The sequence below is a fragment of the Oryx dammah genome, unplaced genomic scaffold (genome assembly GCF_014754425.2).
Source record: "Oryx dammah isolate SB20612 unplaced genomic scaffold, SCBI_Odam_1.1 HiC_scaffold_21, whole genome shotgun sequence".
Taxonomy (NCBI): Eukaryota; Metazoa; Chordata; class Mammalia; order Artiodactyla; family Bovidae; genus Oryx; species Oryx dammah.
Genome location: NW_024070205.1, coordinates 11302431 through 11319114, shown reverse-complemented (window position 1 = coordinate 11319114; position 16684 = coordinate 11302431). Strand labels below are relative to the sequence as shown.

Below are 16684 nucleotides of genomic sequence, written 5' to 3'. Positions count from 1 at the left end.
AATCTGGAGGATTTTAGCTTTCTCCTTAAGCTCTGATTTGCTATGTTTCTCAGAGACTTTTCCCCTTAGACACCTTAAATGGGCAGAAAAGATCTAAATTCTCACATGTCATAAAGGGATAGAGCCAGCTGTGGCTCCTAGAAGTTTAACATAATCAATGGGATGTGTAGTTTATGGATTTGTTTTTTAATGTACTTACTTCATAATCAGAGGGAGGGAGAAAAGAGGAACCCAGAGTCTTCCAGTCTTTAATAGTCATGTTTCCCTACAGATAATACATCTAATAGAACTAACTCCTGTGGCCCCACATGACTTCCAAAATAGTAAAAAATCAACTTCTATGGATTCATCACATTTTAGAAATTCACTTTGAATTCAGGTTTTCTGGGTGGATTTTTAGCTTCAAATCATCAAACCATTTTCCTTTTTGAACCTCAAGTATTTTTTAACATTCTCCCTAAAAGTCCAACAGTGAAAGCTGGCTGCTGGGCTCAGTTTCTTCACCTGCACGTCTTAACCGCGCTTGGAACATGGCTCTTGTGCTTTACTCGGATGCATGCAAATGTTTGAGGCCCGAACAAGGCTATTTTTCTTGAGATGCAAAGAGGATGAATGACAAGGAACATCAGGAGGAAAAACAATTGGCTGGCTGTTTCTTTTGGAATTTGAATAAAACTTAATATTTGATTAAATAGATTCATTTGCAAAGACACTGAACAAATTTTTTTATATCCAAGACATGAGCTTTTGGGGCAGGTGCACTGACATTCAGTTCACCATGCACATTCACTATTGCCTTTCTATCAGAAAAGATACCGAGGTAGTGCGTTCCATGATATAGAACATATAGGCTTAATGTGCGGGACTTGGAATGGATTTATCTGATAAGCTGATGTCCTTGATAGTTCTTATCTTGGCTCCTTTGTTCAAAGAAACAGATGACGCCTTTGGGGTGGGAAAGAACTGTTCCTTAAGTATTCAATTATCCATTACAGTTTGGAAAGCCATGAACTAAAGATTAAAACAATAATGGCAATCATGAAGGTACCATTTCATCCCATTTCTCCTCATTTCGATTGAGCTTTTCAAAGAATAACTGCATAACAGGTTCAGATATGGCCTTGTCTACCTAAACTGAAGTCTGCTCACTTGCTGTGATTCCTAGAGATTTCTTTGAACTAAAAGCTTGAGAATTTTGCCTAGGCACCATCATCAAGAAAATCAAGGGAAGAACTCATTGCCACACGAGGACTGAGACGAGAGAAAAGGAGATCCAGTCTCCCAACAAACCCTTCTGTTCTCACTGCCTTCAGAACTGTGTAGGCTCCAGAAAATGGTACTCACCTATCTTTTTCCTGAGAAATAATATAGCAGAGAGATAAACGGTTAACAGAGCGAGGCTGTGGAGGGGAAAAGAGAAAGAAACAGAAGCTGGAAGGGCAGCAGGAAGGAAATGTAATCATTAATTGCAGGAAGACGCCACAACTATTTAGCGACACACAAGAAATAACTCCAGGTGTAAGCAACTAGTATTTCATAGGAACACAGGTGTTTCCAAACCATCCCTGTTGAGCAGGCTCTTCTACCATAAGAGAGACAAGTTATTCATTCCTTTGAAGAAGAAGCAACTAAATTCTCTTTAAAGCCTTTGATATGTATAGAAAGAAAAGGAAGTTCTTTCTATTCAAATCCTCAAAATTCCTCAGGGGATTTAGAGAGGGTGAGACAGGAGCAAAGGCAACACTTCCAGCAATCCAAAGATGGTTTTCTTAGAAGATTCAACTTATTTAAAAAACAACAACCAGAAACCAGCATCTTGAGTTAAAGAGTTAAGTATGGCCTTATAAGACTGAAACCTGGCTTCAATAGTCATCCAAATGGGCATGTGTGTGTGTGTGTGTGAGAGAGAGAGAGACTGAGTGAGTGAGGGGAGAGAACCCACCATCACTACAACTGGCTTCAAAATGAAGTAAGAGATCTCCGAGGAGCAATGGGGTCTGGCCTGGTATGAGCCAGTATGAGCCTGGTATGAGCCCCAGAAGATACTCTCCTGCAAAGCGTAAAAGAAAAAAAAAGAAAAGAAAATCAAAGCCTGTGCCTTTGTTCGTTGCCTTTCTCATCACCAACAGCTATATTCCAATTTGACCAATGTTTGTTGCCTGCTTATGATGTGTATGACATGGTGCCTGGCACAGCTTTGATTCAAGACTGGTGAATTCAACCTCAGATCTCTGAAAGTTAGATTTGTAAATCAGCAACCAAACCAAGACTCATCTATTTACATCTTAAGTCCTCACATCTTTCCCTCCAGATATTATCTTCTTCCTCTCTACAAAAAGAGACTCTGTGCTTAACTGCCCAAGTGGGTCTCATATGTATCGCACATTCACCTTATCAGAAATCTTCACTGCTATCCTGAGTTGGCTGGAAAGATGACCTTCATATCAAGGAAAACACATTTCTACCACAGCTGGGACTTTGCCCTTACATGGCAGCCTCTGGAGTGGGCTTAGATATAAAAATGCCAATCTCTAGTCATCAAGACGATTGCTCAAAACCCTCACGTTAGCAACAGCCAACTTAATAGTTAAATTTTATATCCATCTGACAATTTCTTATAAAAGAAACATGCCTCTACTTGCCCCCAAATGCTACTATTCTACTCCCCCAAAACATCAACAACCACATGATTTTTAAAAAATTTACTGAAAGGACCAATTTATAGAGGAAAAAGAAATCATGAGGTAAAAATAACTAGAGTTCAGGACAGGTCTAATGAAAAAATGTAACTGGCATTTCAAAAGTCAGGTTCAAAATATAAAAGAGACCTAAAAAGAGGCATTTTTAAAGTTGAATACAGCTGAGTTTTATATTTAATTGTGCTCTTTTGCTTTCCAAAATAATTTGCTTTGTGTATGTTAGGACAAAAGATTTCTGTGTATGGCTGAACAGAGGTTAATCATGCATAGAGGCAGCTGCACCAGGCCCGAAGAACAGACCTTGGGTGAACGAGAGAGAGACGGATGTCATCTGAATAAATTAGTACCTGTATATTTCCTTTAAAAAAAAATCCCCCTTAAAGAATAAGGAGAGCATCTAACTCCCCATCCACATCCATCCTTCTCCCACTGCAGCCTCCCACCAGCAAAGTGTTCCTCATACGATTTAATCAGGCCTTCTTTAATCGGACCAGGAGCCTTCTAGATGGCTAAAGGGAGAATTCTTCTTACAGAATCTTGGGGATCTCCAAACTGACTTTACTCCACTATGAAACTTACTATGTTAAAATCTGATGAGTGCAATATTACACTGAGATTTCCCCCTCCCCCATCCTCTAAAAATACTCGGGGGAGAAAAAGAATAAGAAGATAATACGGGAAGAAACAGCAGAAAAAAACACTGCTGCAAAAGCACAAATGAAATAGGAGCGCTTGGGGGCAATCAGCAACTTGTGAAAGTTGCAGGGATGTTGGTTTCCTGTAAAGCTTTTGTGCAACCAGAAGCGCCACGCACGTGTTGATAAAAGCCTATGACTCCGAATAAGAGGGCAGACTGGAGAAGACAGGAATCTACATGACTCTAAAACCCTGGGTAAGCCTGACCTTGGGGGAAGACTTTTTGGTTTCGGTTTGTTTTCTCCTTGGGGTGGGGTGGGGGTGTGGTGCAAATGAAAGGATATTGCACTTCCCGAATACGGTGAGATCTCAGACATGTCTTGAAGATCGCCACACTCGGATTTGATGAGAGACAAGGAGAGCCCTTCCGCGGTGCTGGGTGGGTGTGCTGGTGAACAGGGGTGGTGGCTCAGGTGGTGGGACGACATCTTGGTCCTCAGACTCGTGGTCTCCCTAGTTAAGTCTAAGGATTCAGGAGAGGCTCGGTCTTTCCCCGAGAAGGAGCCGGTGGGAGCACCTATTGGACTCTGAAACGGGTAGGCCATCAAGGGGAGTGGGAAGGGGTGGCGGAAGGTGGACGTGGTGAAGCCCGCGGTGGCCGACAGGGGCGACTGGTGCAGGGGCTGGTGGTGGCCGCCGGCGGTGGGGCCGGAGGCAGACTGGTCCGAGGAGTTTTTGCGGACCACCAGGGGCAGGGCTTCCGTCTGGTCTGTGGAACCCGGCATCTGCACGTTGCCAAAGGTGTCCAGGGGATTCGGAATGATGACATCGCCAAAGCACTGCAGGCGCTGGTTGGCGGTGTGGAAGTTGTGGTTCTCCCCGTTGACTGCGAACCTGGCCTGGGGGACCTGCAGCGGTGGGAAGACCTGAGGAAGTTGGCGGGAGGGTTTGGCCGAGAAGACTTTGACCACCGTGTCCACCACCTGCGACATGGCAGTGTTCAGTTCCTGTTTCAAGGTCTCGGCCAAGTGTTTGCCTTCAGGCTGCAGGGAGTTGGGCCCGGGGTCTCGGTCTTTGTGGCTGCCTTCTCGCTTGGGCTTGTTTTCGGCCATTTCCTGCTCCCGGATCAGGGCCCGGGCTCGGTCGATGAACTGCCCCGGGTCCAGCTCGCACATCTCATTGTCTGACCTCCCCACCGAGTCCTGGGCCCTGGCCTCCAGGATCTCGGAGCGCATGCTGTCTTCAGACAGGTTACCATCTTCATCATTTTCAGAATCGGTGCTGTCATAGATTTGGTAGAACTTTTCCTGCAGCTGGCGCAGCTGTTTCTGCATGTCCTCCAGCTGCTGCTTCAGCTGTCGGCGCTCCTCTCGCTTCTGTTCTTTGCGGGCTGAAACCAGCTGCTGGAAACTCTGCTGCTGCTGCTGGGGCAGCTTCTGCTTGCGTTTGTTTTCTCGGTAACTTTCTCGGGGACTCACAGACTGCGGGGCCATCTCTCTTTCATTTTCATTGCCCCGTAATGCCACGCTGGGGGAATGGCTCATACCCCGGATTATATTCTCAACCCGGGCGCGCTTTGCTCTCAGGTGCTCGTCACATAAGCGATCCATATCAAACTGGCTCATAGTAGGCCTGCCAAAAGGGGAAAGACACTCTGGGGGGCTGTCTCTTGAAGAGTTGCTGCATATATCCTCCTGATGTACTTCGGAGCCTGTGCTAGAGAGACCGCTGGCTTGGAAACTGGGCTCCGTGCCACCATTTTTGTTCATGTTATTTTTCAACAGCTGGGAAATTATGGTTGCTCCTGGAAAAGGCATCATGGCATCTTCATACGAGTTCGCCCTCTTCAGCAGCTTGCGGAGTACGTTTGACTTCTCCCCATCTGCATGCTGCACCACTGAATACTCAACATCCTGCTCAGAACCTTGGGGATTCATGGCACTAAAAAACGTGGCTCTTGCCTTAGCGAAAAATGCAGATGCTGTCCCTACCGTCCTTTTCACTCCAATGTCAACTCTTCTCCTCTTGGTTTGCCGGCTTAAGAGGGCTGTGCTGTCATGGTCAGGCATCACTGGACAGTTATTGTGCCATCTTCAAAAGCTCGTCAGCTGGGCACAGCTCAAGAATCCCGGGACCCTGGCCAACAGAACAAAAGGACTGATGAATCATTTTCTTTAAATTTCTCCAAATTTCCTGACCTCAATCCTGAATCAAATGCAAAATGCATAGGCTCTGGGATTTATGGCACATTACAATTATTGCAATTTATTATGCACTCTGCTTGAAATGAAACATTTTTAAATATTTCTGCTCCACTGGTTTAAGATGGATTAAGATTAAAAAAAAAAAAAAAGCAAAAACTGCTTAAGCACCAGTAATATGATTCTCTTTCACAAATGCCTAAAATGATACTGTTTATCTTCAGAAGAAACAGTAGATTATAAGAACACAGCCTCTGACAACCAATTGATTAAATTTTGGGCACTGAGATTCATATTACAAAAGCAGATAAAAGTGGTCCATACTTAAGAAATAAGGTTAAATTTTGAGGATGCATGAAATCTGAATGAAAAATTCCATTTCTGCAATAGAATTATTGTGGCTTTAATGCTATTAAGGGGAAACGAGTCTAAAAAATGCAAATATTTCACATACATCCTTTATTACTGAATTTTAAAATATTTTTGTCATATGTGAAATGGGAAAGAGAACACTCCCATCAGCATCTTTCCAACACAAATGGTCAATTTAACATGGAAATAAATGCACAAATACTCATTTTACAAGTCTGCTTATTTAGCACAGATATGCACTTTTTTTAACACTAAAAATCACATCTGAAGATGGTATCTGTTGCTGGATTTTAATGTAAGTATGAGAATATTTATAAATTTTCATCTTGTCTTTTTGATGACTTAAATTTTAAAGTTGGACTCAGTGCAAAAGAAGGACATTATCACATTTTAGAAATCCATATGTGGAACAATAAATTGAGTTAGGCAAGGATAAATACATCATCAGTACTAGCTGGTTTTTTTTTTTTTTTTCTATAATCTGCCAAAACAATACTTCAAATGCCTAAAGAAACTCTTTAACATACACCATTTATGAATCTTATTTCTTATGCCAAATTAAAACATTTAAAAAAAAAGACACAGAAAAAAAAAAAAAGACTGAAAGGAGATACATAAAGAAGAAAGAAGATAACATCAATTAACTATGTGAGAAAGGGAAATACTGTCTCTGCATATGAACTTCCATTGTTTCTTGGGAACACAATATAAAAAGAGAATATCCTTCCTTACATTTTACAAAAGGAACTTGACATATTTTGTGGTGTTAACCAGTGATGGCTAACCCCAAATTCTGTCTAAACGTTAAGATGTCACATCTCCTTGCTTACAATGGACGTTTTAAGAAGAAAATGAAAAAAAAAAATTTTTTTTTCACACGGGGTTTATCTAATATTAAACTTCACGTTTGCTTAACAGAGCACATCTTCACAATAACAGGGTCTATTGCCAAAGGCAGCGTGCAGAGTGTTTGGAAGAGCTCCCATCTCTTTCGGTTCACCTGTAAAAACATCTACGTGCTCCCTAGGACTGCATCTGTGGCTAGTTTTAAAGAATGACTATCCATGCAAATAGGCATAATTTCAGCATGAAATAACCTGTAAAAATCAAGAAAAAGCTCAGTGCTTAGATGGCAGTGTGTATTTTTTTTTAAGTGACAAAGATGTCATCTGCAACCCTTGTTCCCAGTTTTCCTATGAAGATGCAGCCTTTAAATAAAACCTGGTTCAGAGTGTCAAGAAAGCAACATGATGCTTCTTTATATGTTTTTTGGATGCTTGAGGGTAAAATAGTTTTCGTGTGCCTCGGGATGAAATTTCCTGAACTTGGAATGGAATCAGATCTTGATAACTTCAGCATTAGAGTTCAAAATTGAATTCAAGATGATTGTGACCCCTCACACATTAATAAATGAAATTGGCTTCAGGAATACAAGAATCCAATGGCAAATATTTCACTAACATGTTAGATCTGATAAATCAGGTACAGCTGTCAAGTGAGAGAAAAAAGGGGGGAAACTGAGACAAACAAGAAAAAAGATGAATTATTTTAAAGCTCAGAAAGACTCACATATTGAGGGGGACGTTTTTGCAAGGAGGACTCTGTGTGTATATATCAGCTTTTCAAAAAGAGAGTTCATTGCCATTCTTTAAAAATTTTACCTCTTGTCTTTTTGTGTATAAATCATTTTCTCCTTAATAGCACCTGAAAAGCACACAGGTTTCCAATCAAAATGTTGAATAAACTTTCTGCAGTCTTTGCTTCCCCTGTTCCTCCTAACATCCTATCTGGATTTTCCTCCTACCCATCCTTGTTATAGGAAGAGCATCTCTGCAAGAGAGGCTCAGACACAACACCGGTGTAAGAGATGAACACAAGGTCACCCACAGCCATCCTTCCTTTCCCAGCTGCCTCTACCTCTGCGTCAACTGCACTTCCTCTCCTCTAGCCTAGGTATCAACAGCTGCATCCCCACCTCACGCATGAGCCAAGAGGAGGGCTGTGCTCTTTCTAAGGTGGAAAGAAATGATACGTTCATCTTCAGTGGCGAATGCGTGTTAATTAAACATGATAGTGGGGTGTTATAAGAAGAAAATATCCTGTAGCTTCTTTAAAATTCCCCAAATGAAACTGATTTTTGCAGTTCTCTTTCAACTGGTCAGCATTCTTAGATCAAATAATAATTTGTTTCTGTTTGGGGCTAAGGGAAATTACATACTTTTAGGTCTTATTGTAAAATGTACAGCTGAGACATAACAATCAGGACAAAACAAATGGGAAAACTAGGAAAAATGATATAATCCAGCAAGACAAGGCATTATATTAATAGGCGTGAATAAATAAATCTCCATATAGCTTTGAGCTGAATTCAAAAATGAAGGTATAGGAGACATACACATTGGAATTATAATCCATGGAGGCTATAGGAGAGATTAAATAAAATAACTGGTTGACTATAGTACTTTATCAGCATCATGTTTCATAAACAGTATATAGGAATATTTTACCACACAAGAAAATGCCTTGTTAAATGACTATAATATAAATTAAATCACCCGAAAATGCTTTAAAAAATGCTTCCATGACTTCCCAGTTCAGAATTTAGAGAATGCTATGGAATGGATTTATCAGTGATGTCAACCTGCCCATTAAAGATTTATTTTAAATTCCTTTATTTCTTAATATATGTATTAAGCCATATGTTTCAACTACAATTATTATTGATTTTTATTATATTTAATTTTAATCTTGAGTTTAACCTGGCAATGGGAAATCTTCTGATCAGCCCTGGTGAACATCAATATCAGCAAGTATGCAGAAAAATACTGATACAGAATTTGAACCCAAATGTATTATTGATCGATACACATATTCTATTTCTTTAATTAATATGACAATCTACATAGAATATTTTATTATTAAATATTGGGTCGTACCACTTGGCATCTAACTACACAAATGCTGTAATAATTTCTATACGAGGAGTGTCTAACATTAGCAGATTCTTCCCAGAGAAAAGATAAGAACAAACATCCAAGTATAATCAAGTCAGATTTTAAGGACTCCACAAATTCTTCATTAAAATCTGAATTATCTGAAGAATGCCAGATAACTTTACAAAGAGAACCCTAAGGAAGCTGATGATAATGTCAGTAGAAAAGAATTTTCAGGGGAGGATTTCAAAGGAACACTGCAGTGTGAAGTAGAAAGTGGTGAAGTGCTCTGCTTTAAGTTTGTGTGTGGATGAGTCCCTTCGCCGTTCACCTGAACCTACCAAACACTGTTAACAGGCTATACCCCAATACAAAAGTAAAAGTTTAAAGTTTGGGGGGAAAAAAGTTATTTGGGGAAGGGGGTGCAACCTTTATGCCTCTATCTGGAGTCCAGATTCTGGACAAAGATGTGTTCACTATGGTTTTTATTCAAATAGTTCAGGTAAATCTTTCATGAGATGGGGAAGAAGGTATGGTTGGCGTGGTTTCCTGCTTGGATTATATAGATTATCAATCTTGATTGATAAAATGATTTGAAGAAATTGCTCAAGCCTATGCTTTTACTTCTTTTAGAAAACCACCTTTAAGTGGGCCTCTGATCTACTTGGGTCAAGTCTCTTATGAAATTTCAAGTGGAATAACACCAACAAAGAACACTGTGAATCCATCTGGAAATCAGTAATTCAGGGGGAAAATCAGATGACTAGATTGAGGGACTCCGCCCCACCCCCCACCCCCGCCGTGCCTAGGCCCCTTACCAAGCTGTCCCCTTCACTGTATTTAAGAGTTCATTTCTGCTAATTAGCAACTTTCTCCTTGGAGATGTTCCTGCTATAAGGTTAAGAAAGCCTTTGGTGTTTACTGTGAATAATCCACTTGATATTAGTTAATACTTAAATTAATTAAGATTGTATTCTCAAAAGCTTATAACAGATTCTAAATTTTCCTATCATAGAGTTCTCAAATCAGAACCATTTCATTTAAAATTTCTCCATTCTATCAAAAATTCCATACATTTTTCACCTGCAAGATGAAAACAGCAATTTTCTGGAACATACCTAAAATATTCATTTCTACTTATTTAAAAAGTAATAATTCACCAGATTAGTAAACAAAAGGGAGTGAGAAATAACTTCAAGAAGAAACAATTTCTTTTCTTTCTGAAGAGAACTGAAATACTCTAACTGTCCTTTGAAGCGCTAGAATACACCAGGCAATAGGTTTTAGAAATTTCTTATGTATATGTCTTTTACAATATATACGGATACTTAATTAGAATCCAATCATAACATATCAGGCACAATCCATCTTTCTATTATTAAATTACTAACATTTTACAAGCTTTTATTAATCTTGAACCTTACCATTCCTTATCTTAACAGTTGCAAATGCAAACAATACCTATAAGAAATTCATGAAAAAAGGCCTATTTCACTTTGAATTAATAAAGAGCATGCCTGGCAGCTAGGTTATGTTTTAAGATTGTAAGTGCTACTTACAGAAGAAAGATGTTAGGGAATGAATAAAGTGAAAACAAAGATGCATGTTACGTATGCTTCACATTTTTCCCACAAGGTGGTGATTAAACTGAATAGAATTCTGCATAATGGACACATAAAAATATCAATAAGTGCCCAGCACAGAAAATACTTAACAAAAATAAAGCAAATGAACATATCCATAGATGACATATTAATTATGAAAGAAGTGCAAAAGCATCCAAGAAAAGTATTAGGAGGAACTTGGATGTTTAAGGTGAAAGAATAAATGACATACACTCTCTCATTTTCATGAAACAATGATCATCCACCAAACAACCAAACCAACCAGCAAAAACCATTCGCCAGCTAATCTAATTCTATGCAACTCAAGAAGCAGCCTGTTTGAAAGAAAATAAAAAAATAAATAAAAGATCAGATGTTGAGAATCCAGATATAGTGCCTACACTGAATTTTCAATAGCCTCCTTCACACAAGAAGCCACAGTCCTTACCTTCATCTGTTTTACCATTGCAGAAACAGGTCCACGGTGTAGCCCATGGACAGGTTAACCAAATTACTCCCCTTTTTCTTCATCACCACCCACAGCCCATTTAATTTTGAAAATACTCAGAAGTTCTTGCAAGAAACTCTTCAGAGAGCAGACTGTCTGCGTCTTGCATCAAATAGAAGAGCACAGTTACCTCTCACATACTTGAGATTTTCCTTCTCCATCAAAGTACTAACTAGGACATCTGGCACATGTCTGGTACAATGACAGGCTCATTCTACTTTATGAGAGTATTTAACATACGACTTGAAAGAGTTTATGCACATACCTATTCTTTCTGGGCAGGGAGAAAGCATGCTAAAAAGATAAGCATTAACAACAGTAACACTTTCAAACTGACTTTGGTATTCTTGGCACTTACACATACTACCCATGGATGTCCAAATCACACACACACACACACACACACAAAAGAAAGCTCTCATCACTCCCCCGCAACACCCCCACAGACCTGGGAGACAGGCGTAAACCAGAGGGAAGCAAAGAGAAAGTCAATGTCCCTCCACCTGCTGCCTGAAGTGGGGGGTAATTTCAGCTGCCTGGCTGACAGGAGCCTGAGACACAGCCTCCCTAGCAGCCTGCCAACATCCTTAAGAAAAATAAACAAACACATACCAACTTGTCCCCCACCCCCAACCAAAGGACTCACATGGCAGGGCTCAAAACATAACAACAGCCTAGTTCCCATTAGCCCGGACAATCCTATTAACCAGGGCAACCATAAATTCATAAACCTCTACAACCCTGGAGCATGGCACCGTGGTCTGGAACGGTACAGACACATACAGACACAGAGGAAATTTGCACCTGTCTTTCTTGACACAACACACCTGTCAGGCCCTGCCCAAGCACAGCCCTCGGGCTAATAGACCTCTGCCTACGTAGTCTAGGAAAGTACTTTTTTTTTTCCTTTTGGTAAGGGAGGTTATAGATGGGAGAGAGGGTGGGGTGGGGAGAGAGGAAGAGAAGAGACTTCTAGCCTTGACTTTGAGAGAAGGCCACCCTGTGCTTGCACTGTTTTCATAAGCTCAAGGAGACAACCAGACCTTCTTGGAAAAATAAAAACAAGCAGGTGAGTTCTCAGCCTTCCCCCAGGCGGAGTGGGTTCTGGATTGCCAAGAACAGCAGTTTCACACTCCAACCTGCCTCCTTGGGCTATTTAAGACTGTCGATCAACCCCTCCTCCCAGCTCTTCTTCTCAGCCTGCCAGGAGGACTCTCTACTTCCGAAAAAAAAAAAAAAAAAAAAAGCTGAAAAAGTGGCGGGAGACCTGTGAGTCTCCCTCCAAAACTACTCCCCCTTTAACTTCCCTCCCGCGCCCCCCACCCCCGGCCCCTCCAATCCACACTCTCCACACTCTCCACCTACGTTGAGTTTTAGCCGGAGGAGTAAGCGGCGGGCACACCCGAGGAACCAACAACTTGCTAAACTGGGGGCTTTGGGGAATGTCTCCCCACCTCCCAGCTTGCCCTCGTCGCCCCCTCTCTCCTTGTCTGTTCAGGCAAGATAGCCGCTCTTCCCGCGCCGCTCCCCCCTCCTCCGGACTTTTCTTCCCAGTAGCAATCACGCTCACCTCTCCATTCCTCCCTCTCCAGTCCTCGGAAGTGGGGCAAAATTGTAGGTACCACCCAGACGAACCAAGATCAGATGGAAGCAGCCCAACCGAACCGGCCGCCGGCGTTGACTGCGAGCAGATCCGCTGGACAAGAACATCCCCTACCCCCACCCGGACCACGATCCTTCCATCCTTTCGCGGCTCTCGCGCCCCAGCTCCCCCCCCCACCACGGGGGGGGCCCCCCCCCCCGCCCCCCGCAACCCGAGGCTTCCAGTGCCACCTTACCCTACTAAACTTGACTTAGCCCTGGGTCCTGGGAGCTCAGGAGAGGGGCGCCGCGCTCGTGGCCCGGGACCATCTCTCCACTGCTCCAACCCCGATCTCAACATTTCGGCTTCGACAGCGTTTTGAGAGGCAAGTAGCCGAGCGCCCCACCACCACCCCACCCCCTCCTCCTCCTCCCTCTCCCTTCCTCCCTACTCCCTGGCCCTCTGCTGGGGTTAAAAAGGAGAAGTGAAAGGTATGCAAATGACAAGCAAATTGGAAGAGCCTGGAAGAAAGGCAGCTATAATAAACAAGACAAAGAGAGAGGACGTGGGGACTAGCCCAGGAGTTTTCCTCCGGGCGAGATGGGAAGGATGAGGCTGGGGAGGAGACCCAGGGGATTCAGACGAACAAAAAGCGACCCGGTCCCCCTCGCGGTCCTCTCTCCGAAGAAGAGAGGGCCAGAGAAAGAAGGAAAGGAAGCGAACGCCTCCTCACCGCGTCCCCCCCCCCGCCCCCGCCTCCGAAACAGTACACAAAAGGTGAAAAGATCAGCGACAAGTCCAGCACTAGCAGCCTTCTCCCCCTCCACACGCACACACACATCGCCAACACCACCCCCCCAGCCACCAGCAGCAAAGAGCAAGAAATAAAAAGCCAAGCGGATCACTTACTCTTAGGAACTGGGAGGAGCGGAGCGCTGAGTTCCACTGAGGCTCCTGCTTAGAAACTGTTTAGACGCTAATTTTTTTTCCCCCTTAAATTATGATTCATCTAAAGAACACCCTTTTCTCCCGGGGATGGGGGTGGGGGGGGATAGATGTGTACACGGGTCTGAGTAATGGGAGTCTCTTTTTCTGGTCTTCTCATTCAAGAACAAGCCGGTACAAGTGATTCTGGAAAAGGGGAGGGGACTCGCGAAGCGGGGGAGAAGATACTTACGCGGTGCAGAGAGCAGTGGGACCCACTGAGCCTTTTTTGGGGGGGGGCAGTCGGAGAGAGGAGGACACGCGCGCGCACACGCACAGGGAGAGATCTTGCGGGTGATGAATATGATAATTGGACAAGGGACGGTGAGTCCGTGCGGGCACGCGCGAGCGGGCCGGCGGGGAGAAGGAGACGGGAGAGAGGAGAGGGTGGGCAGGGGGAGGGTGGGAAGAGGAGCGGAGAGAGCGCAGGAGAGGCGGCGAGAGGTGAGAAGGGAGGAGAAGAGGGGAGAGAGGAGAGGACAGGAGCGAAGCGGAGAGGGAGCGGGCGGACCCGGCGAGAGCTCTTTTGCGCCGCTCTGCTTCCCCCGGCTGCAATGGTGTATTATTTCCGAGCGCTCCCTCGGCTGAGGGCTCCGCTCCACAACAAGATTTACTTTAAGACACAGCTGAAGGAAACAGGAAGACTGCACGTCACAGTCTGACTGACGTACCCGGCCCCAGCACCCAATCGCGAGGCGCCTTCGGATTCAAGGGGGGATAGCGAGGCAAGAGAACTTGGGAGGAGAAAAAAAAATATATAAAAGGGGTGGGGGTGAGGGGCTGGGAGGAGAGGAGGGGAGAGGGGCCCCACGCTCCCCTCCCCTGCCTCCATCCCCCCCCCCCCCCCCCCCCTCACCCCCCCCCCCCCGCCCCCGCTTCGGGGCGACCGGCTCGCTGCGCCCGCGGCCGGTGCGAGCGGTCTGCGGACGCTGTGCTGAGAGCCGCTCGGCTCACACTCGCTCTTCCAGGACGCAGGTCCTTTTTTTTTTTTTTTCCCTCCCCTTCATTTCTCAGATACCGCTGATCAAGTTCGCCGAGCGGCCGAGCGAGTGAGCACTCCTCGGACGGGAGGTGGAGGAAGGCATAAAAAAAGTGTTCTGGAGAAAAAGTGGGGGTTTAAAGGGGGCTAGGATGGTCTACGAGGAGAGAGCGGGGACCCTCTAATCATTCCACTTTTTAAATGATCGTAGCTATCAGGAATATATGTCACCGTGGCTTTCTTTGAAAGGAGATGTGGACAGTACAGGTAGGTTTGGGATTAAAATAATAGGTGCCAGAGGTTTGGCTTCGGCTCCGCTGCATCAGATATGAGAAGATCAGTATTGGCTGACTCCCAGTTAATCTCCCTTCAGAATTGTTAGGAAGAAGAATATTTGTCCTTGGTTACCTCTAACAACCTTATCTGGATTGTAGGTACAGCAACCCTTGGAGGCGGGGGGATGTTACAAACATTACTACCAACCGATTACCGTTCAGTAACTCACTCACCCCAGAATGATTAGAGAGAGGTTTCATGTAGGATTTACACCGTTTTGACGTCTGGGTAACAAACTTTAAAGTTTCCTAGGTAAGAAATTTCAAGCGCTTAAATTTCGGGCTTCTGCGTCAAGCCACAGAAAATTCACTTTGTTTTGACATTTCTTGGACGAAAAATAACCAGCGAGATTTCTTTAGATCATGTGGTTCTTGAAGAGCTGTTTGGGATTTGAAAGTTGCTAATGCTAAAGCGCAAGATTCCAGCCGCAGCGAGGACCGGGCACAGTAAACGGGCTTTTAATAAGACAACCGCGTTTATGACTTCAAGGTCCTATAAAAGCTGGGACTTGCAAGGGCTGTGAAGCAGAAACATTCACACCCAATCGATAAGACACTCTTTTTTTTTTTTTTTTTTGGTAGGATGGGGACAAGTATTTTTCGTGTGTCCCTCGAATTTAACCAGATCAAAGGTTGAATCGTGTTGCGTCGTGACAACAGAGTTTGTGAAGTGTGTTACAAGTACACTGGCCAGCTACCACCACCACCTTCCGCAACACACACACACACATGCACACTTTTCCTGGGACAATTTCAGCCTCAAATTCATCAAACTGTGAAGAAGTCTAATCTTTGAATAAGAATAGTGACAATAGTATGTTCCAGTCCATACCCTGTAGGAAACTTTTGGCACGGGCTTCAAACATTGAAAAGAAGAGGGGGGGGAAAATTAAGCCGGCCGGGTTAGGTGTTGGGGATCAGAAAAGAAAGGGAAAAAAAAACAAAAACAAAAACAAAAAAAACAAAAACAGACTTGCCTGAGCATCCCCCGCCTTCATGTCTCCCTTCTCGCTGCCTCCAGGCACTCCCCCCACCCATTATGGAAACAACACAGAGGCTGGCAAACACACAACTCACACTTCCAATGATCGGCCACTGCATCAAGTGTTCTATCGAGATGTGACAATTTAGACTGGGCACAGAAATAATCTAGCAACATGCCCATTAGATACAGGATGGAATAGTGTTTCTTTTGGTTGGGTCCTTTCGAGGTAAGCGGGTGTACTGAGCGGAGCAATGTGGGTTCTGTGAATGGATCAGCGCTACTTCCTTCCTTCTTTTTCGTCCTAGTAGTATCTTCCTTAAGTAGCCCAGTGTGTACCTGATCGCGCCAGCCCACAATTAAACGGGCAGAAGTAAAGGATACATGCCCTCCACACCTTAAAACCATCTGCTCAGTTTGACATTTAAAAGGGAGGAGGGCAGAGAAGGAGGAGAGGAGAGGAAGGGGGGAAGAAAGGAAGCTGAGCGTGAGAAAAGGTTCAGACTCTGGAAGGAAACGGCTTGAACTTTAGCCCACAAGTTTCTGTCAATTGCACCTAGCGCCCGGGTGCACGTTTTGCACACACTACGCTCGGGAACTGGCGGCGGGAAAGTTTCCTGCGAGCCCTAGTAAGTCCTTTATCTCTCCCGGGGGAAGGCAGGCCCGAGTCGAGGTCGGGGTACCCCGCCTGGCAAACAAGAAAGCTCCTCCACCCCGCAACCTCGGCGGCGGAGGCTCGCGGCTCGCCGGCTCTGCCGCGGTGGTTCGCAGCCCGCACTGGGGGCACCAGAGCGGCTTGTGGAGTGAAATAGGAGCGCGCGCGACGCTGGACCAGCGAGCTCGGTCCGCAGCTAGGCGAGCTGCGTATG

The 16684-nt window shown here is 44.3% G+C and overlaps 1 protein-coding gene and 1 long non-coding RNA gene across 6 annotated transcripts in view; one reads left to right on the top strand and one right to left on the bottom strand.

Annotated features, from left to right (window-relative positions):
• The window catches only part of PROX1 (prospero homeobox 1), a 55213-nt gene extending 41408 nt beyond the window's left edge, over positions 1 to 13805 (bottom strand). For 2 of the 5 annotated variants that reach the window (XM_040263161.1, XM_040263165.1), the window contains exons 1-2: positions 13445 to 13619; positions 3680 to 5471 (exon numbers count right to left, since the gene is read on the bottom strand). In XM_040263161.1, coding sequence (XP_040119095.1) covers positions 3680 to 5404 — 1725 coding nt within the window. In that variant the 5' untranslated portion in view covers positions 5405 to 5471; positions 13445 to 13619. Of the gene's footprint in view, positions 1 to 3679; positions 5472 to 12523; positions 12736 to 12791; positions 12951 to 13444; positions 13620 to 13712 lie in introns of those variants that run through there. The other 3 variants (XM_040263162.1, XM_040263163.1, XM_040263164.1) reach the window with 3 other exon arrangements.
• LOC120880061 lies at positions 13755 to 15763 on the top strand. Its single transcript, XR_005724952.1, has 2 exons — positions 13755 to 13843; positions 15416 to 15763. It is a non-coding gene; the product is annotated as an uncharacterized LOC120880061 (long non-coding RNA).
• The last annotated feature ends 921 nt before the right edge of the window (positions 15764 to 16684 follow it).